The sequence below is a fragment of the Lithobates pipiens genome, unplaced genomic scaffold, assembly GCF_037356315.1.
Source record: "Lithobates pipiens isolate NorthernLeopardFrog02 unplaced genomic scaffold, aLitPip1_a1.2 Scaffold_19, whole genome shotgun sequence".
In the NCBI taxonomy this organism is placed as follows: Eukaryota; Metazoa; Chordata; class Amphibia; order Anura; family Ranidae; genus Lithobates; species Lithobates pipiens.
In genome coordinates, this window is record NW_027507764.1 from 77564816 (window position 1) to 77591612 (window position 26797).

The 26797-nt window shown below is 43.9% G+C and overlaps 1 protein-coding gene across 8 annotated transcripts in view; it reads right to left on the reverse strand.

Annotated features, from left to right (window-relative positions):
- Positions 1 to 26797, reverse strand: part of NEBL (nebulette) — a 398972-nt gene that overhangs the window by 45147 nt on the left and 327028 nt on the right. For 6 of the 8 annotated variants that reach the window (XM_077490939.1, XM_077490938.1, XM_077490937.1 and 3 more), the window contains 6 exons: positions 24712 to 24816; positions 23455 to 23562; positions 17329 to 17439; positions 17120 to 17230; positions 13568 to 13678; positions 6206 to 6316 (listed from right to left, as the gene is read on the reverse strand). The exons of the other annotated variants lie outside the window; for them this stretch is intronic. In XM_077490939.1, the coding sequence (XP_077347065.1) occupies positions 6206 to 6316; positions 13568 to 13678; positions 17120 to 17230; positions 17329 to 17439; positions 23455 to 23562; positions 24712 to 24816 (657 nt within the window). The remainder of the gene's footprint in view (positions 1 to 6205; positions 6317 to 13567; positions 13679 to 17119; positions 17231 to 17328; positions 17440 to 23454; positions 23563 to 24711; positions 24817 to 26797) is intronic. 8 annotated transcript variants of the gene reach the window in all.

A 26797-nucleotide genomic window follows, 5' to 3' on the forward strand; every position in this document is an offset into this window, starting at 1 on the left:
TTTTGCAAGATTAATTTTTAGGTTAGAGATCAAGGAGAATCGCTGTAGTGCCTGCATCAGGTTCGGCAAAGATGTCAATGGGGATGAGAGAAAAAGCAATACATCATCTGCAAAAGCTGCGATTTTATACTCATTGCCACGGACATCAATGCCTTTAATATTTGGATTCTCCCTTATACAACGCAGGAGAGGTTCTAATGTCAGGATGTACAGTAGAGGAGAAAGAGGGCAGCCCTGTCTTGTTCCGTTCCGGATTGAGAAGGCCTTCGACAAGTGACCATTGACCCTGACTCGTGCACAAGGGTTCGCATATAAAGCACTGATGAGGCTACGTAAATTTGTCCCCAGTCCCAGTGCCTGGAGAACAGCGTCCATATAGTCCCATGCCACTCGGTCGAAGGCCTTCTCAGCATCCATAGATAGAAAGAACCCCCTGCTCTGCGTGGATGTAAGCCAATGGTGTAGGTTAAGGGCTTTAACGGTGTTATCCCTGGCTTCCCTACCAGGGACAAAACCCACTTGGTCGAGACCCACCCAGGAAGGAACGTGAAATGACAGCCTGGTCGCTATTATTTTAGAAAAAAGTTTTACATCTACATTTAGTAGTGAAATCGGTCTGTAGTTCACTACCTGGGCTGGGTCCTTGTTTTCCTTTGGTATCACAGAGATATATGCTTCAAGCAAGCTACTGGGAGAATCCTGGGAAGATGACAGAGAATTAAAAGCCTTAAGAAATCTAGGTCTAAGGATGTCAGCTAAGCTCTTGTAGTATTGTGCCGTAAAGCCATCTGGCCCTGGGCTTTTGCCTGGTTTCATGTTTTTCAGTGCATTATCCCATTCCTCAGATGAGAGAGGGGCTTCCAGAGCTTGTTGATCTTCGATCGCTAAGGGACTAGGGCTATATTTATGTAGAAAATCTCCTATTAGGGTGGCTCTCGAATTGGCAGTTGTGGGGTCCTGTTCACTCGATTTTATGTCGTACAATCGGCTATAATAGGTCTGGAACTGGCGTGCTATCTCTTCATTGTTAAAATGAGACACTCCAGAGGAATCTGTTATATGGTGTACCGTGTGAGCAAGGGTACGAGTTTGCGTGAATCTAGCCAATAATCTCCCGGGTTTGTTGCTATGTTCATAAAAAAACTTTTGGGACAGTAGCTGTCGTTTCCTTGCTCTTTTGAACAGTTCCTCTAATAGGAGGGTCCTAGTCTCTGCCAGCTCAGATGCTACTCCAATGGCCAGCGAGCATTTATGTTGTGCTTCCAGTTTAGAGATTTTGGACGCCAGTTCCCGAACCAAGGCTTGATGTTGTTTCTTTTTCTTGGCTGCTAGGGCTATCAGCTGTCCCCTCACCACGCATTTATGAGCTTCCCACTGAAACATTGGTGATACGTCCGGGGTGTCATTGCGGTCAAAATAGTCACTAAGGGTCTGCTGTATGTCTGAGAAGTCACTTAGGTCCGTGAGAAGGGACGAATCCAATCTCCAGATTTTCGTGAAGGTCTCCCTCTGAGGGAATCTAAGGGTCAGGGTAATCGGATGGTGATCCGAGAGCACCATGTTTTCTATTGTTGCGTTGTGCAGGTAGGCCAGGTCCTTTTGGGGGATGAACAAGTAGTCTAGCCTAGAGTAGCGATTGTGCGGGGCCGAAAAAAACGTGAAGTCCTTCTCTCGTGGGTTCAGGGTGCGCCAGGTGTCATGTAAGGTGAGTGAGGCTAGTTCGAGTTTTGCCTGCCGCAAAGAGGAGAACGGGATGGAAGAGGAACCTGTGGAAGTGTCTAGGAGCGGGTTAAGAGCCAAGTTGAGGTCTCCGCCCATAATAACAAGCCCCATTTTGAAAGTTGCTAGTTTCAGTAGGGTTTCTTTTAGGAAAGATACCTGTCTCGTATTTGGGGAGTAAATATTCGCCAAGGTCATCGGTTTATTCTTCCAAAAGCCTTTCAGGAATATGTACCTACCCTCTGGGTCCACCAGCTGGTCTGTCACATTTAGGGAAAACGACTTGGCAGTCAGTATCGCGACCCCTTTGACCTTAGCCTCGGCACAAGTGGAATGGTATACTACTGGGAAATGACGGTTAGATAAACGAGGTATGGAGCTGGATTTAAAGTGGGTCTCTTGGACAAAAATAATTTGGGCTTTCTGCCTGTGTGCTTCCGCAAGCAAATTACTATGCTTTTCCGGGACATTTAGTCCCTTCGCATTCAACGAATATACCTTAAGAGACAAAGGGACCGAAGCCATTATCTTGGAGGGCAATAGCAATGTCTAAGCGATTCGTCTTACTGCGATCCTAAGGAGCAGATGGGGAGAGTCCGCGTGGGAAGGGGGGAGGGAAAAGGGACGGAATAGAGGGAGCAAGATAAGGAGCAAGAAGGAAGAGAAAAGATTGAGGTGAATGAGAAAGAGACTAGTGGAGTAGAAAGGGTGACTGGGAACAGAGTAGTCCGAGGCACCCACTCCGTAAGGTGGAGCTCCTCACGCGTCAACAGGAGCACTGATGTTATATTTCTCCGAACGTGTGAGAACACCCCCTTAGGGACTAGAAAGAAAGATACCGGAGGCAGTTATAGACCTGCTAAACTACCTAAGCAAAACTGAGTTGTGCTAATAATCAGTTCAGAAATCTGCACCGGGGGTTTCAAGGGGGAAACCAGCCACCTTGGGGTAGGAGGGTAAACTGGGACCAAAACAGGGTGGCCTCCGCTACTGTCCGTCATATCCAGACTTTAGTAATAACCTTAAAGGGAAATTCCATCGTTCCTGAGGTGGGGGGGCGGGCGGCGCGCCGACCCGACCCACACCCTATCACGGTGCGCGGGTCCCGTCAGCACACCCCCCACCGCCCCCCCCCCCCGTCTATCAGCAGGTCAGGAGAACTCTTACACAATCGCAGAGAAATTGTTCCCCCAAAATAGAGGGGGGGAGTATCCTATCCGCCTAAAAAATAAAAAAAATAAAAAAATGTACCAGCTCCCTGTCCCCTGCGTCCTGATTACCCACTCTGTCAAGTGAGACCAGGAGGCACGGGCTCTATCTCGCAGGCAAACATATGGCCGATTCTGACCTGGTGGGTCGTGCTTAAAAGATGTGAGCAACCATCAAGCCTAACTGCAACTCCGGTCCATGTAAAGTAACAAAACTATCATTAACCGTGAACAAAGTAAACTTTACTAATCTACAGTATCCAGCCTTATAGTTTGGCCCCAAACTCCCAACATAGCATGTAAAACAATACATTAGTAAGATTGTAAGAAGATGACTCCATCTGAGTTTCGCCCTTGACAGGACTAAACCTTATTATGTATTTGCCAGATATCCCCGGACCCTCCCCACCACAACTAAAAGTCATGGCCCGGGGGAGTCCGGGGGTATCCCACCAAGTTTCCTTCTCGACCTCTTGTAACTCATGGGAGGTGGTCTAAGACCTCCCAAGTCAGAAGCGTTTCCATAGCCGCCAAAGCTAGTAACCGTCAAGGTCTGACAAACCCCAACCATAGTAAATCGCTGCTTAGTACTCGAGCTTATACAGTTCACTGAAGCACAAACAGTCTCATTGTGCTCACATGTAGAAAGAAAAAAAAAAAGGGGGGGGGGAAGAGATAATAATAGGTACCCATAGGCACCACTTCAGCTTTAGAGAGTCACCGCTAACTGTGCCGTAGCGGGCAAATAGGATGAGGAGTCCGTCCATCTTCACGTATGGTTTCCATCGCTAGTCCTGTAATGAGCAGATACCTTGGAGAAAAAAAGAAAAAAACAAAAGGGGGGGGGGGGAGGATAGCTTTCCCCCTGCCAATAGAAAAAATATTTGCTGCTCTGCGTGATACCATGCTCTGAAGGCGTAGGCCAGATTGCAGTCATGTAGCATGATGAGGCGCAAGAGCCAAGGAAGTCCAAGCTTACTTCCTATCTTTATGGGGACTAAGTCATGCGTTCAGGTATTTATCGCCCATGTTCATGATGGAATCACTATCCCATCAGAAAGCTCCCCAACCCTATGCTGTGTTATGTTTCCCCCAAGTAAAGGGTCTCTGAGACTCAAATGAGGGCAGGGACAATTGAATTGCGAAAGTAATTGCTTGGGGACAGAAGGCTCAGCAGACGGCTCCCATTCCTGAATGCGTGAATCAAGATCCCATTGAGATGCGTCATCAAGGGGCAAAAACAAACAAAAAAAAAAAAAAAAAAAAAGGGGGAGAGAACCAAAAACACACAAAAAGAAATTGGCAGCACGCTAGTCCAGTGCTAAGTAACAGTCTTGACAATAGTACGCTATGGGGAAGGTCCAGCGGGCCAGCTTACCACTCCATGAACTGCGTTAAGGCTGCTCGGTCCTGCGGCGAACAGAGGATGGCGATACTCGTGGGCTTTCATCCATTTCCATGTCCCCGCGGGGTCTCAGCGGGGTGGCAGCTGGCGATCTGCGGCGTCTGTGTCTGCTCCTGTGGGTCCTGGGTGTGTCGTCCTGCTGGGTCGGGATCCAAGGTTCAGGCTGAAGAAATGCTCCATACCAATCAGGAACTCTTGTCACTGGAATGTTAAGGGTGTCACAAAATTGCTGGAGGTCTGCTGGCGTTCTCAATGACGCCGTGCGGTTTCCAGAGGAAGCTTGGAGACAAAAGGGAAACCTCCATCTATAGGGGATACGGTGTTCGCGTAATACCTGGAGTAGGGGGCGCAGATCTCTTCTGTGTTGGAGGGTGATAGAGGATAGATCCTGAAAGATCTGGATGCGCGCTCCTTCATGGTCCAGATTGGCGTGATTGCGGGAGAGACGCAATATTTCTTCTTTCTGAAGAAAGCTAACCAGACAGCACACTGTGTCCCTGGGTGGGTCGGTGTCTCTGCCTCTCGGTCTCAGCGCCCTGTGACACCTCTCCATTTCGACGGGCGCATCTAGAGGCCTGCCAAGTAGAGTATTGAAGATTGCCCACACTGTAGCCTGTAGTTGGGGACCTTCCACTGACTCTGGAATTCCCCTGATACGCAGGTTGCGCCTCCGACCCCTGTTGTCCAGGTCTTCTAGGTGTCTGTGCATGTCCATCAGATGGTGGGATTGTATGTTGGATGCACGCTGCACTTGCTGAATGGCCGCCCCATGTGTCATGGCGGCCGATTCCACATGCTCTAGCCTGGATGCCACTGCTCGGATGTCCGATTTCAGGTCTGAGATGGCTGCAAACAGTGTATTTTTAATGTCCAGCGCTACCTGTTGCAGGTCAGCTAGGCACAGAAGGGGCGAGTTGTGTGGGGAGCCTGCGCCAGGGGACAGCGGCTCCGTGTGTTCCGCGGCAGCGGCGTGACTCATACTCCGGCCCGCGGCCTGCGATGCGGCCTGTGAGTCACACGGCTGGGTACGGAACATCGCCGGGATGTGCTTACCGGGCTGAGAGGACGGCTCCGGTTGGGACCGGGAGGCAGAGCGACTTCTCCCAGCCATCTCCTGAGTGTTTCGCTGAGGAATTCCGCTGATGCAAGGGCTTTCTGGAAGTTCAGACAGCGGAGCTATCTCACTAGGCTGCCATCCTGCCTCGGTGCCAGGCCACGCCCCCGTGAACTTATCTTTTAATCACTACTCTCTGAATATGGTCTTTTTGACAGTTTTCTATCCATCCACAAATTGTCCAAATATTCTATATTCTTTGTCTAAGATTTTGATTACTGCCGCATAAAAATAAATCAGATTTGTTTGATAACATCTTTTGTGAATCCATGCTGACTATTGCTTTAAATATTGTTTTCTATCAAAATTTCTTCGATGTGGTCTTTTATCAAACTCTCAAGTATCTTCCTGACTATAGACATTAAACTAACTGGTCTATTACTAAAGTAAAGCCTTTGACCCCATTTTAAATATAGGCACCACATCAGCCTTACACCAATCTATAGTTACCGAGTCAATCATTAAAAATTCTGTAAGCTTTGAAATAACAGACCACAGCTTTTTGTGCAATGACTTTCTGATACAAAATAGCACAGTAATGAGTACACATAAAGCCAAGGCATCTAATTTGTGTAATAAAACCTTAGTTAATAATTTGCAGTGACTGAAAATATACAATTAATACACAATAATTAAGACACTGCATGGATCATGCTTTAGTAAATTTATCCTTAAGTGGCTACTTTGGCCGTTTTGGTACTGACTGAGAATAGCACAATAGATAATCTCTGATTTCCAATGCGGGCATCCAGTACCAACCTGGCTCACAAATTCTGTGACTTTCTTTGCATGCTGTATCTCCGGCAAGTCGGCATCTATTTGCATTCCCTTCCCTTTTATTTCTGTTTCAAAGTCTTTCTTGTATTCTTTCTAATGAAATGGGAAAAAGAAGCATTTTTATATTTGGAAAAATCCTCTACATCCAGCTTAGACATAACTTTCTTTGGTAGGCATCTATAGGAAAGTTACTTGAATCGTCATATCTTTGTCTTTCTCACAATGCATTCTATAACTAATAAGACTTTTAATACAAAAACATAGCCGACTTTATTTTACAGACTCTCCAATGTCTGTCTAATGTAATTTTAAAGCCAATTGAAAGCTGTCAACATGAACTTAATAGCATACTTTAAATATTTCCCCATGCATGACTTTAAAGCTAAATACCAGGCTCAAGACAACATTACCCTTAGGCCGCGTACACACGGGCGGACTGTTCGCCCAACTTTGTCCGCTGAACAGTGTTTGGGCGGACAGTCCGCTCGTGTGTGGGCTTTCAGCGGACAGTTTCAGCGGACAGTTTGACGGACAAGGTTTTTCGGAATTTCCGAAAAACTGTCCGCTGAAACCTTGTTTCAGCGAACAGTCCGCTCGTGTGTAGGCTTGTTCGTCAAACAAAGTTGCGCGCATGCTCAGAAAGGATTTACACGCCGAAAGTTATAATGCAGTGTCTAGGACGTCGTATTTTTCGTCCCGTCGTACGTGCCGTTCACGTCATCGCGCACGGTTTCAGCAAACTGTTCGTTCGTCGTGTGTGGCCATGTCCGTCCATGCTAATTTTGAGCGGACTGTTTGCCGAAACTGTTGGACGGACAAAGTTGGGCGAACAGTCCGCGCGTGTGTACGCGGCCTTACAGTTTGCTTCTCTCCATACTGCGAAGGTTAACTGCTCAGTTTGTCTAGGGAATGATGAGTAATATACTTATTCCTCCCTCTCCTGCAGTGAACACTCCTCTGCCACTGACTGCATTGTACGTGATTATATTGGAGAGCAGTGACCGGGTGGACTACAAAAAGGAGCAGCTTCAAGGAACTAGAAGGAGGTCCACATGTGGGGGGAATAAAATAAGGGAAGTATTTCACATAAATCTGGCCTCACACCTGCAGAATTTCATTAGAAAATTTTCATTTTCAGAATGTTCGTTCTATTATCTAAAATATAAAAGGGGATGATTCAAAAATCAGTTTCGACCAGAGCGTGCAAAAAAAATAATAATTGAAGGATAAGGATGGAAAGTATTTGGCAATCAAGTCGAAACAAACATTTCCAATCGTTGAATTCACTACTGGCTGAAAAAAGTCGGAACTAGTCTTACAGACTTGTCAATGTTAATCCAGAAGTAGTAGTTTGTTCTATCAAAATCAAGACATTGACATGTTACTTGAATGAAAAGTCTTTTGAAATTAATAGAAGTTACCATAAATAGTCAGACAAGCATTTTTATACTTTCTCGTATGAACATTAAAATAAAATTCTACAGCTGTATGGCCAGCATTCCCCCAAGACAAAACGAGCAGGTAACCCTTGCAGTCCATAAGGGAGCCATTGCAGGGATAACTTTTAATCCAGCCAGACTTAATTTTCTAGACAAGATGCTCTACATGTTGAAAACCCTAAATGTAATCCTTAACCTCCCTGGCTGTATGATTCATTCTGGTTTTAGGTGCTGAAAGCGGTACAATTATTTTGCATGGAAATTTGGCGTTTTATATTGTAGTCCTGTAATTCTTAGGAATAACTCTCTTAAATCTGTTCAAACCAGAGTCTAGCAGACATCCCGGGTATGATAAAGTTTATAATATAATAAATAATAATAACAATTATTCAATAATGTAATCAAATCCTAAAACACTGAAAAAGGGACACTTTCTGGTTGCTATGGACAATCTCCAAATTCCAGGCAGAAAAAACAGTATTTATAATATAAAAGTGCATGCAGGGCACTGGACAGACCACTAGGGACAAAGGGGGTGTGTATTTTTTTATACAGTACTGTAATCTGTAAGATTACAGTGCTGTGTGTGTTTTGAGTACTTTTACTTTTTTGAATTTGGCGCCGATCTCCGCTCCCGTGCGCCGTAACGTCGCAGGGAATGGAGCTCGGTGGCATTCGGGCACTGCGAATCGAGCGGAGGACAGCTCAATCACACAGCACGGAGGACATTGCTGGATCCAGGGGACAAGGTAAGTAACTTCCCGGTGTCCTCCCTGCATCCAGCGATGCGATCCCGAGTCTGGCTCGGGGTTACTGCTTGTGTTAGTAAAATCCCAACCCAAGCCAGACTTGGGATTACCGCAAGGGAGGTTAAGGCTCGGTTCACATATGTCCGGGCATGGTTTTATTGCGATTTTTCAAAGGAGTCTGGTGCAGTTTGGTTCACCGGTTCAGGTGTGATTCAGGTGGGAATTTGTTAAGTGTATGACACTTGAAATCGCATCTGAACCGGACCTAAAATCATACAGGACTTATTAGAATATCACACTGAGACCGGCCTGCAGATATGTGAACCGGCTCCATAGAAAGCTGTTTTGGATCATATGTTATGCGGATCGGATGCGGTTCAAAATGCATCCAATTTGCATATATTTGAACCGAGCCTAATACCCAGTTAGCAGATTAATATTTTTTTACTGGAAGTTACAGTTTTAATTACACACCAAAGGCTGGCCATACAAATCAAAATCTGTGTAGCTTACAGTTTGCAGTGAAATCAAAGTAAGCTATTTCAGTACAGGAGAGGAGACTGTGCCACTGTGCAAGACTTGTAAAGGCAGAAGTTTTTTTATCTTAATGCATTCCATGCATTAAGATAAAAAACCTTCTGTGTGTAGCAGCCTCTCCAGCACCCCTCAATTACCTACCTGACCTCCTTCTCTCTCCAGCAATGTCCACGATCCCCTCAGCCATCCAGTACACTCTTCCTGATTGGCTGAGACAGAGCAGCGGCGCTATTGGCCCCCCACAGCTGTCAATCAAAGTCAGCTAGCCAATCAGGGAAAGAGGGAGTGGGGCCAGGTTGGGGTTCCGTGTCTGAATGGATACATGGAGCTATGACTCAGCTTGGGTGACAACCTGTAACAAGCTGCTGGCTGAGGGGCACGCAAAAGAGGGAGGGGCTAGGAGCAGCAAAGAGGGACCCGAGAAGAGGAGGATCTGAACTGCTCTGTGCAAAACCAAGTGCACAGAGGAGGTAAGTATATGCAATGTTTGTTATTTTTTTGTTTTTTGTTTTTAAAGCAAGCCTTTACAATCACTTTAAAGTGTTACTAAACCCAGGATCCTGCATTCACTATACCTGGTATCCCACAATACGGTGCATAGAACATGGAAACACAATTATTTTAGTAAATATAAATTGCTAAATACATCATCAGCAGTATATAGCAGTGTTGTGACTTCTATCAGTATCTTGTTAAAGCTTGTAAGAGGAATTTTCATTCTCCTCTGGCTGTCCTATGAGGTTGCATGACCCCTGACCCTCTGGCTGGACAGTGCTGATCACATGTAACCTCCCCCCAAAAAAAAAAAACCTCTCTTGCAATACACACCAAACTGAGCATGTGCAGAGTGCCTCCAAGGCTCTGTATTAACAGCAGATGGATTGGGGACAGTAAAAGAAGCCTATACACTACAGAGGATTAACCCCTGAGGTTCCACAGTAAGTATAACAAGAATGCTTTACTGTATATACAGACTGATTTTACTGTTGTGGGTTTAGTAACACTTTAAAGAAAGGCTGTAATTTACATATAAATCATATGTTACGCTGTCGCTCACAGTCTGTAAGAAGGAAGAATATGTGGCTTGTGGCTATGCACAAGGAGCACTGATACATGTGTAACCACTACCATGGCATATAAAATGCTACTTTCTAGCTTGTAGGTAAATGCTGCCACAATGGCAGTACACTAGGCACAGTGATGTCATGCGTGGGCCGCCATGTAATCATAGCTCCCAACTGTCCCTGATTTGCAACAAAGTCCCTCTGTCTCCCTTTCCTCCTCATTTGTCCTTCATTTTGGTCTGCTCTATATAGTTGTATAAAAAATGCACTTTTTATCTTTCAAAAAGTGTTTCTCAGTGCTAAACAATGAGAAAAAACACATTCAATTTCTAAATTGCTGCATTTGTAAATTGCAAAAGCCAATATTGAGGAATAATGGTGCTAAAAAAATAACTTGTGGGTTTAAATAATACTTTTTTTTGTATATTTCACCTTTAAGGGGGCATGGCAGGGGGTGTGACCTATGCCTGCATAATTTTTTTAATAGGTGTCCCTCATTCCCATCTCAAAAAGTTGGGAGGTATGTGTAATCCAGGAATTAATTGCCTGATGGGATCAAGAGGGCAGCACAGAGATATTGTGGTTGATTTACTAAAACTGGAGAGTGCAAAATCTGGTGCAGCTGTATATGGCAGCCAATGAGCTTCTAACTTCAGTTTATTCAGTTAACCTCCCTGGCGGTATTCCTGAGTGTGGCTTGGGGTGAATTTTCATTACCAAAAGTGGTAACCCCGAGCCACACTCGGGATCGAATTGCAGGATCCAGGCAAAGTTACTTACTTTGTCCCCGGGATCCTGCGATGCTCTCCCCGCTATGTGTGTGAGCGTGTCCCCGCTCGATTAATCACTGTGCCGGGTTCCATTTCCTGCGAGTGTCGCAGCGCATGGGGACGAAGCCCGGGTCCAAATTCAAAAGTTAAAAACACATTACATATACAGTACACTGTAATCTTACAGATTACATTACTATATTACTGTATATATTGGCGTATAATACGCAACAATGTATAACACGCACCCAAAGTTTACGAGGTAATTTTAAGGAAAAAAACCTTTAGGAGGAAAGTTTAAGGAAAAAACTTACATTTAAATGCCCATCAATGCAGGCTTATCAGTGTCCATCTGCACCCTTGCCCAGTGTCCATCTGCAGCCTTGCCCAGTACCTTTGCAGCCTTTCCCAGTCTCTTTGCAGCCTTGCCCAGTCACTTTGCAGCCTTGACCAGTCTCTTTTCAGGGTTGCCCCGATTTAAATTTGGCGCTGACTGAGTGGAGAGGAGCGAGCGGGGCAGAGATACACAAAGCCGAAGTATACTTGCCTTTACTCTGCTCCTCTCGCTGTCCCGCCCACCTCCACTGATTGCGAGAGGATCGAGCGCCGCCGACATACAGAAAGCCGAGTGTACTTCGGCTAGACTCGGCTCTGCTCACAGTCAGAGGCGGGACTGCGAGAGGAGCCGGGACTAGCCGAAGTACACTTGGCTTTCTGTATGTCAGTGGCGCTCACTCCTCTCGCGATCAGTGGAGGTGGGCGGGACTGTGAGAGGAGCCGAGTAAAGCCGAGTATACTTCAGCTTTGTGTATCTCGGCTCCGCTCGCTCCTTTCCCCACAATCAGCGGGAGATCGTGGGGATCGGCGTATAACACGCACCCACGGTTTTCCCCTGATTTTAAGGGGAAAAAAGTGCGTGTTATACGCCGATAAATACGGTAAATCATTTCACATCTCTTTTGTCCCTAGTGCTTTGTCCAGTGCCCTACATGCAGTTTTACATTATATCTACTGTTCTTTCTGCCTGGAAACTTGAGATTGTCCATGGCAACCAAAAAGTGTCCCTTTACATCAAAAGTGGTTTTAGACAAGCTGGAGATCAGCGATAATAAATTAGAATAACTTGCAGAATTGACCAGTAGTGATTTTGTGGGGAAATTTGTCATCAAACGCTGAAAGTAATGACAGCTATACTGTAATCCTGCCCCTGAGCAAATTTCAGTGTTTTTGATTTGATTACATTATTGAATACATTTTATTATTATTATATTATTATTTGTCATAATTATTTATAGTTATTTATTATATTATAATTTATAATTTTGTGTTTTAAACGTTATCATACCCGGGATGTCTACTAGACTCTGGTTTGGACAGATTTATGTGAGTGTTTCCTAAGAATTAAAGGCCTACAATATAAAACGTCAAATTTCCATGCAAAACATTGTACCGCTTTGAGCATTAATCTGACATAATCATACCGCCAGGGAGGTTAAACTTTGACAAAAAAAAAACTGGAAGCTGATTGGTTTTCTATGCAGAGCTGCACCAGATGTTGCACACTTCAGTTTTAGTAAGTCAACCGCATAGCTAAACAGACTGGAACATTAGTAGAAGAAAAAGGCGTCATTTTATTGACCATACTGCCCATGTATGTATATATTTCCGTAACACATATATGTTACGGTTCTGCTTTCATTGAGAGAATAAAAGATCGCCATTGTCATGTTGACTGGGGAGCAAACACAGCTCTGAACCAGAAAGGTCAGCTTGTACTTTTAAACCCATTTTTGTCTGCTATAAAGTTTTTGACATCCTTAAGTGTTTATGGAAAAATTTGTTTCAATGTATATTGTAAAAGGCTTGTGTTTTCAGTGCGAGGAACATTGGTGCATTACATGTAATAAAGTCCAATGTAATGGTACAGAACGTATTTCCAGCATCAGATGGAACACACTGTTGCTCTCAGCGATAGATCCAAGCCGAGGACAGAGTAATTTCCTCTTAGGAAAAGCCTCATTTGTACCCATTAGTACGATTACAGTAATTACACATGGCCTTTATCTGAGTAGTATGAAGAGGAAATAATTAGAACAATTATTACAATGATCTATCCAACCTCCTACAACACTAATCTATTTTGGGTTCAAGAAGAGGAACAAAAATGTAAAATAGTACATAGTTCATACGAGGACACCGAGCCACGGATCTTTTGTATTTGGATGATTCAAAACCTTGATGAAAAAAGGGCCGAGTTCACATCACGGGAGCCTATTGTCGCAGTTGGTGTCCCAAATCATGTCACCTCTAGCACAACTACGCCTTTTATCTACTGAATATTTTTTGCTTTCTGAAATACTAGATCTGTGCAAAAGTGTCTAATGGAAAAAATGCATATAGTTGCTGATCAGATTTTATCTACTGTGATTCCAGTGCAATATGATCATGTGAAAGTTGCTGCTTTGGGCAACAAGAACTATTATTTCTTTAGTCATGGGGGAAATTTTCTGTAATCCTAACGCATTTCCTGTCCTAGGGTGACAACAGTGCCCCTCCATGAATACAGTACAATGAGTGAGTGCTGTCACCCTACATCAGAAGGTCTCTTACTGGCAGGATCACTCTGTAAAAATAAAGGTGGAAAAGCCTGGGGAAAAAAAAGAAACCCAATGCAGCTACAACATCTAAAGACTGGTAAGCTTCAATATATCAAAATTTTGCTGAGTTTAGATATCCCAAAAAAGCAATAAATTTATATTTTTTATCATTTACATTTTTTTCTTACTTGACTAAGAATTTCAGATGCCCGCTTAGCTCGGATCATATCAGGGATGTCTGCACTCAACTCCATGCCTTTTCCTTTAATGTCATTTTCCAGATCCTTACGGTATTCTTTCTTAAAAGAAGAAAACGCAACTTGAAACTGTGATGATTTTTATTCATTTATTTACTTCAATGAGTTCATTAAGAAACATAGCAAAACATAACAGCATTAGCTATACTCATGGTAGATTGAAAAACACCTACCCCTATTGGCTAAAACCCCTGAAAGGCAAACAGTAGAAAATGGTGGGCAATTCAGGAGAGAAGAAACTCTATTCCAACATGAGACATGCACAACTTAATCAACTACACTACAGAGAGAAAAAAAAGTATACACAGTGTGTATATATATATATATATATATATACACACACTATATTACCAAAAGTATTGGGATACCTGCCTTAACACGCACATGAACTTTAATGACATCTCAGGTCCCAGTCTTAGTCCGTAGGGTTCAATATTGATTTGGCCCACTCTTTGCAGCTATAACAGCTTCAACTGTTCTGGGATGGCTTTCCACAAGTTTTAGAAGTGTTTTAGAAGTGTGTCTATGGAAATGTTTGACCATTCCTCCAAAGGCACATTTGTGAGGTCAGGCATTGATGCTGGATGAGAAAGCCTTGCTCGCAGTCTCCACTCTAATTCATCCCAAAGGTGTTCTATTGGGTTGAGGTTAGGGCTCTGTGCAGGCCAGTCAAGTCCCTCCACCCAAAATGCGCTCATCCATGTCTTTATGGACCTTGCTTTGTGCACTGGTCCAAATAATTTGGTGGAGGGGGGATTGTGGTGTGGGCTTTTTTATTTCAGGGGTTGGGCTCGGCCCCTTAGTTCCAGCGAAGGGAACTCTTAAGGTGTCAGCATACCAAGACATGGTCAGCATACCAAGACATTTTGGATAATTTCATGCTCCTGACTTTGTGAGAACAGTTTGGGGATGGCCCCCGGCCCCTCCTGTTCCAACATGACTGCACACCAGTGCACACAGCAAGATCCATTTTGATACGTTTGATAATTTAGTGTGTGTGTATATATATATATATATATATATATATATATATATATATATATAATTATAATTTTTTTTCCATGCAGAGCAAGATTGACTTTAATAGCAGCAAAAACAGCTGCACCTACTTGCAATGCCAAGCATTAGCATAGTCATGTGGGAGGAAGGGGAGTGATTCACATGCTCCTCCATACCTAGAAATACCATGTGTTTTTCACCATTCTCCGCATGGGCAAAGCACAAGTTCACATTAATCCTGGATTAGGCACAGAAAATTCAATAGCTTGTTTTGGCTTCTGAGGCAACATTACCTTCACATGGAATCAGAAAAAAAGGCATCCAAATTTCAAAAAGAAGACATAATCGAACAGCCCTGACAATGTCAAAATTGTGATTCATTTTCTAAAGTGTGAGATAGATAAAGGTAAGCTCAGGCAACAGGGCCCCCAGGAGGAAGATGGTTGGAGTACTCCAAAGCAGGTGGTCACTTGGTGGGAAGCCTACAATGGTGTGTCACAGATCCATAGTTTAGCTCAGAGGATGTTTGCATCTTCTCTTTCTAGCATAGAGAGCACTATAAAATAGAAATCCACTGATATACCCAGGAAGCATCCAGCAGGAAAAAAAGAAAGAAAGGAAAGAAACAAAATAGTACAGGAAAGGCACCTTGTACATTAGGCTAAAAAAAGAAAGGTGCTGCTTTGCAGGGTGTTATAGCCCATAGAAGAGGAACGTTCCATAGCACCTATCCTTCTATAAACAGGAGTAATCACCCAGAAGTCTGTGTTCCCCAGAGAAAGATCACATAAAGATAGTTTATGGATGCAATAACCCCATGTCTTGATGACACACTCTAGTAGTCCAACATAGTAATTTTGCATTTAAACTGAATGAGTGCAAACAGCCGGAATGGTCTATATCGCATACAGCTGGCTGCCTACTAACTAATCCCTATCACTGCCTGTATATTCATCTCTCAAATTGCGCTATTCTTCAAAAATTGATTCTAGTGTTCTTATTGGTTCATATGCTTTCTGGACTTTCAAATCTACACTAACTGGAGCATAGAGAAGGTTGTATAATACAAAAAGTCACATGTATGTAATTATTATAGTATGCATTTTAAGTGTATGCAAACACTAACAATAAACCTCTCTTGTTCCGCTTTGATCTGCCCAGTTTATCTTCAGACTACAGAACAAGCCCCCCAATGTTTTAGGGATGATGAGGATAGAGCGTGTTTCTGAAGTCCTACTAAACTTCCTGTACTAAGGTGACAAAGTAAATGTTTTCACCCTTCAACAGGAAGTGTGTTATTGGCTCATCACGTAAAATAAAATAAAAAAAAGAACTGGAAAAACAAAATGTATCCACCACATCTAGGCTGCAATATATTATATTTTGTGCTCCTCACAATCACTGAATGTGCCCAAATAAAGTGCTAAATAAATTGCAATAACATAATAAATAATCAAAATATTACAACCAAAATGTGCTATGTAGTGTCCTTAAAAAGTGCTCCAAGCAGTACACAAATAATTCTTAAAAGTCCAAAAAGGTCCCCAATAAAGCGATTGCTGTAATTATTAACAAAATGGTGACTTGGTGACAGATAAAATCCACCAATCTGTGCTCTGTGTATTGCACGGAGCACTTTTTAAGGACATTATATAGCACGTTTTGGTTGCCACATTTTGATTACTTATTATGTTATTGCAATTTATTTAGCACATTAAGTGATTGTGAGGAGCGCGCTTCTTGTCTGTTTTTATGGTCAACATTACTCAGCTTTTATAGCTGTAAATCACACAGCTCTTCTCTTAGCCCTTGTACACACGGTCGGACATTCCAACGCAAAATGTCCAATCGGACCGTGTTGTTGGATAATCCGACCATGTGTGAGCATCATCAGATTTTTTCTGTCGGAATGTCCGACCAACAAAGTTTGAGAGCTGGATATAAAAATTTTCCGACAACATGATCCGATCGGACTTTGTCCGATCGTTTGTAGAGAATTCCGATCGGACAAAGTGTCACACATGCTCAGATCAAATTCCTAGACCAAAGCTATTGGCTACTAGCCTGAACGTAGTCCCGTCGTAACTAAATAACGTCATCACGTTACGAACAATTGGATTTTCCGACAACTTTGTCCGACCGTGTGTATGCAACACCAGTTTCGGACAAAATCCGTTGGAAAAAATCTGACGGATTTTGTTGTAGGAATGTGCGACCGTGTGTACAAGGGCTAAGGGTGATATTCTAATTTTGTGCAGGTACCTAATATTATATATTACATTTTGTACTTGGGTGTAGATATTCTTTACATTACGGGGAGAAATTGGAATACCAAGAAAAAACCCAAACACTGAGAACATACAACCACTCTGAAGGATGTATCCTAATGGTTGCTGAACCCCTGAACTCTGTAATACAGGGCCACCATTTATACCACTAATTGCAGCAATCTCTTCTCTTTTTATAATGACTTTATCAGTTTACCTCATTTAGTATGTGTGCTGCATTTTTAACTCTTATTGAATCAGGAGTGTCTTCCAGACCAGTCAGTCCCTTTCCTTTGATGCCTTCTTCTAGATCTTTCCTGTATTCTTTCTAGAGATGAAAACAATAAAACAAAAATTAAAAGCTTGTCAAACAGTCATTATGCACATATATTAGAAGATAACACTATAGTGTTGTGTGAGTCATACCTCACTGAGCAGGCTAGTAGCATGTTTTGCATGCAGGAAGCTGGGTGTAAGGTCCAGGTCCACTGACGCTTTCCCTTTCATGGCTTCCTCAAAGTCTTTCCGATATAATTTCTGATCATGAAATAAAATGATGTTAAGTTGCTTAATATCTTGCAGCGAAATGTAACTTTCTGTGTAAAACTCAAAAATGTATTCTATTTATCTAGTTTAGAAGAGGCTTCAATGTTCCTCAAGGCCTATAAAGGTCTCATTGACACCAGCAAGCAGATGTTGCTTCACCAACATACAGCTGTGACAGACTATACTCTAGGTAATCAGCTGAATCAATAAATAGATCATTGATATACAAAACCAGCAAATTTTTATTCTATATTTTATATATTTATGAGGGTAGCATGTAACATTCAAAGTGTGTATTTCTATAGTTACAACTTTATTTTTTGGTTTTGGATAGGGCAGGGATGGATTAGAATCCTTTTCAAGCTTTGATTTATTTGGCTTTCTGTGCCCATTAGGGGGATACAACAGGAACTGAGTGGAAATCACTCTAAAGTGATGGCAAACACTCCTGTAGCACCCTGATGTTTAGGCAGGGTTGCTAGTAAATTTATTTGCTAAGTGATAGTTGCCTTGGAAAAATTGATAGGAGGTCAATTGATTTCACCCTAATTCTGGGATTACTGCACTTCTCTCTTCTGTCACTAGATGGCCGGGTACCTGGTGGCATTAGATAAGACAAGGGCATTGCAAGGACAGATTAGGAATGAATGGGGTGTCTCAGCCAATGGGCAGGGATTTTCTTGGTCCCTTGGCCTGCTGGGAGAGCCTATTTATTTGGGTGACATCAGGAGATCTGGGTTCTGTGTCACCTGGAAGGCTTTCTGGGTGGACGTGTGTTGTATTGGCCCGGGCTGCTAGGACAGAGCCTGAGGTCTATCCTGGAGACAGCTGGCTACTAGTCTGTCTGAGCGCCTATCTAGAAGCAAGAGAGCAGCGCAGGGTTGGGACTGCGGCTTGCAGTCCAACCAAAAGTGATGGTTCTGCCAACCGGAGAATGTGTTGTATTCTGAGTTAGAGGGGAAACTGTTGCCACTAAGGGGCCATCCAACTTGTTATCTGGGACCACAGCGAATAGCTTAAGCAAGTACGAGAGCAGAATTCTCACCAACCGGGGACGGTGAAGAATTGGGAAACTTCAGCAAGTGTCAAGCCATGGACCCAGCAAGCAGAGGTGACGCTTGCAGAGCAGTCTTTTGTGCCAAGCCAGGGACCAAGCAGGCCAGTGAGGTGGCGCTTGAAGAGAATCTGTGAGTGCCATGCTAGGGACCCAGCAGGGATGTGGGGGTGATGCTTGAGAAAGATACTGTGTGCGAAGGTTGGAAGAGCTCAGGGGATCCAGTGGCAGTAGATCAGCAAGTCTAGTGAAAGAGAGACTGGGAGCTCAGTGGAATGAAGATCTACAGGAGGAGATTGTAGAAGAAGTAAAGGAGTTTGTTACAACTTGTGTTAGAAACTGTTATAAGAATGTTGCCATAGGAGACAGAGATCCCATTCATGCAAATGTGGTGTCTTGCTGATGCCTTTCCCTGCATGGTTGTCTGCCTATAGAAGTCTCGGGGTCATCCAAATTGACAGTGCAACTACTAAAGGCCTACTACAAAAAAAAAACTCTTTTTGCATTCAAGAAGTGTCTAGCGCCCATGAATCTACCTTGCATTACACCCACCATGCCTTGTAACCCCTTCTACATATAAGGATGTCAGCTGTCCTTAACTCTGGATGTCACCATTAAGCCACAGGGACCCCGGAACCTCGCTACACTCACTTAGAATTAGACAGTTGTCATTATAACAGGTGCCCTTTAAAATTTCCCCTTGCTTACTGTTTTGGTTACAACCGCAAAACTGTGGATTTTGCAGTCCCAGTGACAGTGGTCAGTCAACAGGACAAATTGAAGGGGTGAATCTCTCCACTGGGAGACATAGTAAAGACCAAACAGATATTCTCACCCTTTCCCTGATCTAAAACCCAAAAAAACATTTTGACAAGAGATACACTATCTCTATCACGGCAGTAGTAATGGCTCACATTTTGGTGTAGCTAATATTCTATTAATTCGTATATTCTTTCTACATGCTTCACCTTTTTTGCCCACACATACTCAATTCAACTAAGTAAATGGCCGAGCTGTCTTATGAGTTCAATTCTACAGAAGTCCTGAAGCGAGTCTTGCTCCAGTGGAGCAAAAAGTTGTAACTAAAAATGAAGAAGAATTAGACAACTTTGGTCCATTATAGGTTTACAGCTGACCCTTGCATTGCATACCGTAGTTACTTTGGTCCAGCCTAAAACAATGTGGGTATGTTTATCTCATACCTCATGGGCAGCTGGGGAAGCAATCACTGTAGAAGATGGCATATTACAGTTATAGCCACCAGCTTCTGGGACTTGTACCGAGTAGCACAAGGACCACAGAGGGTCGATCTCTTGGGTCGCTTGCTGGACATTGCCACCATTTACAAAATGCCTTGAGTTTTTTTTTATGAATACATGGCATTCTTTGATCAGAGAAGATGGAGAGGAGATGCAGTGATGTCACAAGCTCTACCTCATTCAATCCTAAAACACCTTGTATCCATTACAAAAGTATAAGCAGCTCTGTGAATGAAGGCAGTGCCTAGTGGGCGACCCCCCTGTGGTCAGTGTGAAGATGGCACTCATAAGCACAGGACTCATAAGCACAGGACTCATAGCACAGGACTCATAAGCACAGGACTCATAAGCACAGGACTCATAAGCACAGGACTCATAAGCACAGGACTCATAAGCACAGGACTCATAAGCACAGGACTCATAAGCACAGGATTCATAAGCACAGGACTCATAGCACAGGACTCATAAGCGGACAGCTATTGTCAGCTTCCCCAGCAGCCCATCTGGTATGAGATATGCATACCTACATTGTGCCAAAATGGACCAAAGTAACTGTGCAATAAAGATCTAACCTGGAGTTCAGCTTTAAATTTATGATAAATATGATGATATGAAGTACGAGTGGGTATAAAAAGTTTGGTGAATGGTATTAGAAAACAAACAAAACAGAAGATGCAAACAAATTACCTTTATTGGCCTTCAAAACAACACAATTTTGGCAACATTCATAAAGCTTTGCGGAAACTGTCAGCAAAGGCATCTTTAGGAATTGATTGCAGAACCGCTGTCACACATTCTTGGATTGCTGCCATGACCCCATAACATGCACCTTTCATAACGCTCTTCAGGTGGGGAAACAGAAAGAAGCTCACAGATGCCTCTTTTTGGGTCGCAGGGAAGACGGTTAACAACATTCATTTGACTGCTGCTTCGATTCCAAATCAAACTGGTAGCACAAGGTCTCATCCTTGTGATGATGGTTTGCATAAATGATGGATCCTGGTCACACATGGTAATGAAATCTCCAGAGGTTTCCATCCATTTTGCTTTCTGCTCATTTATCAGCTTGTGCGGAACAAACCGGGAACAGATCTTCCGGTTACCCAAATCTTTGCGGATGATGGTGCGCACCATGTCCTTACTAATTCCCAATTCCTCCACCATCAATCGTAGAGTCGCCAATCTCGTGCCAGCATTTGTCGCACTCGTTCGATCACATCTGGGGTTCTGCTTGTCGATGGCCGACCCAAATGTGGCTCATCCTTAGTTATTTCCTTCCCATCGTGAAAATGCTTGAACTAGTTGTAAACACATGGGTTCCGTCCTGTACACTTGCACCAACATTTCATGCGTCTCGGTCGCCTTTTTCCCCAATTTGTAGCGGAACGTTGCTCCATTGTACTGTGACTCTACCTCTCACGCTGACTACGTTCGACTGCCCACAGCGGGTTTACCCTGATGTGTCACATGTACTCAACACTAGGTGGTGCTTCCCAACGTGTCTCTGGATAGCCATGTGCATGCGCATGCACATGATCCATGTCCACCTCGTATGGTAAAGTAGCCTTTGTAATATGTGTAGTAAGGTCCCAAACCTCCTTTGGTCTAATGAGAACCTCCAGGGCCAGAGATAGCTGACATCCTTCTGTATACAGTGGGTTGTGAGGCATGGTGGGTGCAAAATGATTAAAGTCATTGGGCACCAGACACTTCATGAATGCAAAAGAGAGCTTTATTTCTCTTAAAAAAACTTTTTCGGGGGAAAGCGGATTAGGGACAGGACACCCTTAAAGGGGTTGTAAAGGTAAATGTTTTTTCACCTTAATGCATTCTATGCATTAAGGTGAAAAAACATCTCACACTGCCGGCGCCCCAAGTCCCCCCGTTTTACTTATCTGACCCCTCGAAAGTCCCGTGCTCGCCCCCGCCGTCCTCTTCGCCGCTCAGCCTGGCCGCTGATTGGCTGGAGTGGATGGATTGAAAGCAGCGCAGCCACGGCGCGCCGGGGGGCGGGGCCGTGTGATACAGCAAGCGGCTATAGCCGCCGGCTGTATCACGGGAGCGTGCCCGCAGGTACTTCTCACCATGCGAGGGAGCTCCCATGAACGTGAGAAGTACCTGCGAGAGGAAGCAGAGACAGCCGCCGAGGGACCCCACAGGAGCAGGTTCAGGGCCACTCTGTGCAAAACGAGCTGCGCAGTGGAGGTAAGTATAACATGTTTGTTATTTTGTTTTAAAAAAAAAAATTACTTTACAATCCCTTTAAGTAGTTGCAAGTTCAATTGGCAGACTCCGAGACTTCAATAGGACAGCCATGCAGAGAAAAGCATCCAGCAAGACGCCACATCTGCATGTGCAGGAATGCCATCTCCTACGGCAACACTCATTAACAGTTCCTAACACAAAGCTCAACAGTTCCTTTCACTTCCACTACAATCGCTCCTTGTAGTTCTTCAGCCCACTGAGCTCCCGGTCTCTTACTAGATCCACTGATTCAATGCCACTGAATCCCTTGAGCTCCTCCAATCTTCACTGTAGTATCTTGCTCAAGTGTCACCCTGGCTTCTGTGCTGGGTCCCCAGATTGCCACTCAAGATACCTCTCAAGCTCAAGCTCAATGGTCCCTGGCTTAACACACAGAGCTGCTGTGAAAGTGTCACCTCAGCTCGCTGGGTCCCTGGCTTAATATCCACTGAAGTTTCTAGATTTTTCACCGGTTGGTGAGAATGCTGCTCCAGTACTTGCTTCAGTTGCTCACTGTGGTCCCGAGTAATAAGGTGTTTGGCCCCTTAGTGGCAGCAGCTTCTCCTCTACCTCCGACCACGGCAGGTTCTCCGGCCGGCAGAACTGTCACTTTTGGTTGGACTGCAAGCTGCAGTCCAAACCCTGTGCTGCTCTCCTGCTTCTGGATAGGCCCAATCTCCGGCCTAGCAGCTCGGGCAGTACAACACACATCCACCCAGACAGCAGTCCAGGTGACACAGAACATAAATCACCTGACTCCACCCAAATATATAGGTTCTCCCAGCAGGCTAAGGGATTCAAGAAAACCCCCAGCCATTGGCTGATATATCCTATATACCCATAACCTGACCTTGTGTTGCCCTTCTCATATCTAGTACCACTAAGTACCCCGCCCTCCTAGTGGAAAATATGAAAAGTCCAGCAAGGCCAAACTTAGGGAGAAATCAGCAGATCTCTAACAATCAACCAGGATAATTATTCCTACCAAATAAATATGTGAGAAGCAACCCTGCCTAAACTCCAGGGTGCTACATATGTATTACACATGTACTGTATGTACATATGCAATAGTCAGTATATTATGAAGATAATTTGAATATCATTGAAGGCTAAGAATTGCTCAAAGTCTTACTAAGGAGAATCCACGAAAGGACAACAGTACACCTGTAGTGGGCTCACCCGTGGAGCCACCTATACTACGTAGTCTGTAGTTGCCAGTGGGATGTAACACATTCTCTGATGGTGGAGGAACAAATATTCCCACCACATCCAAAACTGTAAGGTGTATTCAAAGTAGAATGTTATTCACAAACTAAAATATTTTTATTCTCTTGCAAAAAGTACATCCTGTCACTACCACAGAATCTTATTATAGGTCACTGTATATTGCACCATTTTTCCTATTGGTATCCCATATACTGTAAAACAAGGTTAGCACTATATACCAACCTCACTTTGCATTTTCTGAGCCTCCTTGGAGACATAATACGATGGGGTATCAACAAACTCCAGCATGGATTTACCCTTTGATTTTTCATACTTCTCTTTATATTTTACCTATAAATAACAAAAACATATAACACTGCTGGAAGAAATGACAATCACATTTGTGCTCGTTGTAATCAAAAAGTTATTGCCGTATAACACGCACATTAATTATAATAGGGAAGTTTCAGGAAAAAAAAACTAAATATTAAATAAGGAACTTTGAAGTAAAGTAAGCATCAGTGCCCATCTGCAGCATCACCATTGACGTCAATGCAGCCTGATCAATGCCCATCTACAGCCTCTCAAGTGCCATCAATGCAGCCTCATCAGTCTACATCCGTGCAGCCTCACCATTGCCATCAATGCAGCCTGATCGATGCCCATCTGCAGCTTAGAGGGGACAGGACAAGCACCGACAGATTACATACAGTGAGAATCTCCTATGGTAGACAGAACAGTGGTCCAATTGCGGCCAAGGAGACGGGACTTTCTATTACGGAGGCCACCAAGTAAACAGGAGATTCTCACTGTATGTAATCTAACGGCGCTCATCCCGCCCCCTCCCTGTCCCCTCCGAGGCAGCTAAAATTTAAGTATTGGCATGTTACACGCACACACTATTTGCACACGATTTTCAGGGTGAAAAGGTGCGTGCTATATACCAATAAATACAGTATTAACGGTGAGCCTTTTAGAGGTCTGCTATCCTGGAAAAAAAAGTTTAAGAGCTTTTTCACACAATGTGAAAGTTCCAACAGTGCGGGCTGTTGTCCGTTGTGTCGGAACAGTGAGGGGTGGTTCTTTATGTTGTTACAAGTCACAATTTACTTCTTTTTAATTTATTGAAGTGTCCCCAAATAACACTTTGTTTGAGTCTTTGCATTGCAGATTGCAATGCTCTACGGCACATGTGTCAAACACAAGGCCTGCGGGCGGAATCCGGCCCCCAAGGCCATTTTTTATGTGACCCTCGCGCCTCTCCTCCAGACCCATGTGCATGAAGTGAGATAAATGGCAGCCTCAGCCCAGCTCCAGCCAGGCCACGCCCCTAATGCATTTCGCTCTGCCCCTTGGAGCTTAACCACTTGCCGTCAGCAAAGTGGCATGGGTGCGCAAAACAACATATCCGTACGTCGGAAATTGAAGGGCCACTTTAGATCCAGGGAAACTTGAAACTGTGCTAATTATTATTATCATCATCATCATTATTGCTATTACCTGGCTCTGGAGCACAGCATTTTCTTTATGATGAATTTGCTCTGCTGTACCTAAACCAAAATGGTAGTTCCCCTTGTTTTCTTCAAACTGTTTCTTGTAGGTGGTCTGTAAGGAATAACAAACAATACAGGAAAATGTTTAAAAACACGGCTAAAACAGAATTTGATTTGAAATTCTTCTATCTGCGTGTTATAAGGAAATGTTATTTCAAAAGGCGAAACCCATTTACACTGCTGAAGTCAAGGAACTTTTGACTCTGACGTCATTTAATCAGTTATGCTGGCTGGTGCACTCGACTGATTGTCAATCCCCTGAGAGCCTTTATTAGAAATGAACTCTGGAAGATGTGACCAAATTAAATAAGGCAAGCAGAGGGTAAAGGACCAGTTGCTGACATTTCCTGTGATCTCCTTGCAGGTGGTCTTTTCACATTACTGACTTACCAAGCCTTGTTCTGCACAGTGTCTCTGTATGAAGGCGACCATCTTGGTAGAGGCAGGGCTTTGCTTCCTCATGTCAGAACCTCCAACAAGGAGAACAATGAGCAGCACAGTAATGACATCACCAAATCACCACTCCAAATCTCCTAAACTAGCAGTCAGAGGCAGCAGTGCCTTGGATCTGACACTTCAGATATATAGTCAGGGCTATATGGGGGAATGCAGTTTTGGCACCTCCAGCACTGAATGTATGTAATGGCCAGGGTTGCTGGGGTGTCTGCTGAAGGGTCCATTGATGCTGGCTGTTGGGGGATCTTTTTATCCTGAAGAAGATTTTTTTTTTGCAGGGGAGGTCTATTATTGTTGCTGGAAGAGATCTACTGTTAGGAGGGGTCTATTGTTCCTGGCTGCTGGAAGATCTATTGTTGCTGGAGGGCATATTTTTTTCCGTGGCAGTCTATTGTTGCTGGTGAGGTCTATTGTTGCTGGTTAAGCTTATTTTGCTGAGTGGTAAATTGTTGCTGGAAGGAATCTACTGTTGAAAGAGGGGGTCTATGGGGTCCATTGTTGCTGGGGGAATCTATTATTGCTGGGAAGGGTCTTTTGCTGCTGGCTGCAGTAGACCTGCTTTTCTTGTTATTAACACATTCCATACAAATGACTTAGCACCACAAAATGATACTTGGTTCTGTATTCTCTAAAAGGGGCGATACTGGGAGGTGGGTAGGGTGGTGGAACCATGGGATGGTGCTCAGAGGTGGGTAGGGGGCGGAGACAAGAAGTGACTCAGAAGGGGGGAGTTCCTGCCCCTTTTTTCTCTGTGGAAAAGGGAGCTAAATGTTTTTTCCCTAAAAGGAAGGTAACAACAAAAAAAAGTTTACATTTAAAGCGGACTTTCACCCTCACAAGGAAGATCCTTCCTCCCTTCCTCTGCAGCAATAGGGCTTTTTTTGTTTATGTCTTTTTTTATTGAAAGTCTGCCCCGCCTCCCCATGCACATCACTCACCTAAGGCGAATGACACGCACACTGCCCGCTGTGCCTCTTGGGATAAGTACACCACATATACCAGCAGGCTTAGCATTTCATTGAAGAACAAGAGGAGGCTGGCCTATTGGCGCATCATCGAGAAGCCCGCCCACTGTACCCGGAAGAGCCTGCGGCCTCTCAATGACGTAGGAAAGAACATTGTGGCACGGGATGGAGCTGTGGCCAGGCATGAGATGATCCCAGTGGGTCAACGTTGGATTCACAGGATGGGTGAGTATCTAAAATGTGCAGATACCACCATCAGGTAATCGGGGCAAAAAAAATAAAATTGGGGAGGTCGGCTGGAGTTCCTCTTTAAGAACCACTTTAATTAATTTAATTAGTGTTATTTTTTTTCAGGTTCCCCATCCTCCCTCATTTTTCACTTGATTATCCTGCAAATAACATGCTTCCTGTTGTAGGGTGGCTATGCTCATTCCTCCACCGCTTCCATGGAGGATGCCATGGTTTATACAGAAGCCGGACTGCTAAAATGTCTTCCTCTCTTTCTATTTTTAGCCAGTAATAAGTGCTGTGTGTGCTGCACTGCTGAAATGCTTCATGCCCAATTTTTGCTTTGTTAAATTAGACAGACCATTCAATTGAATGGCCTTCCCT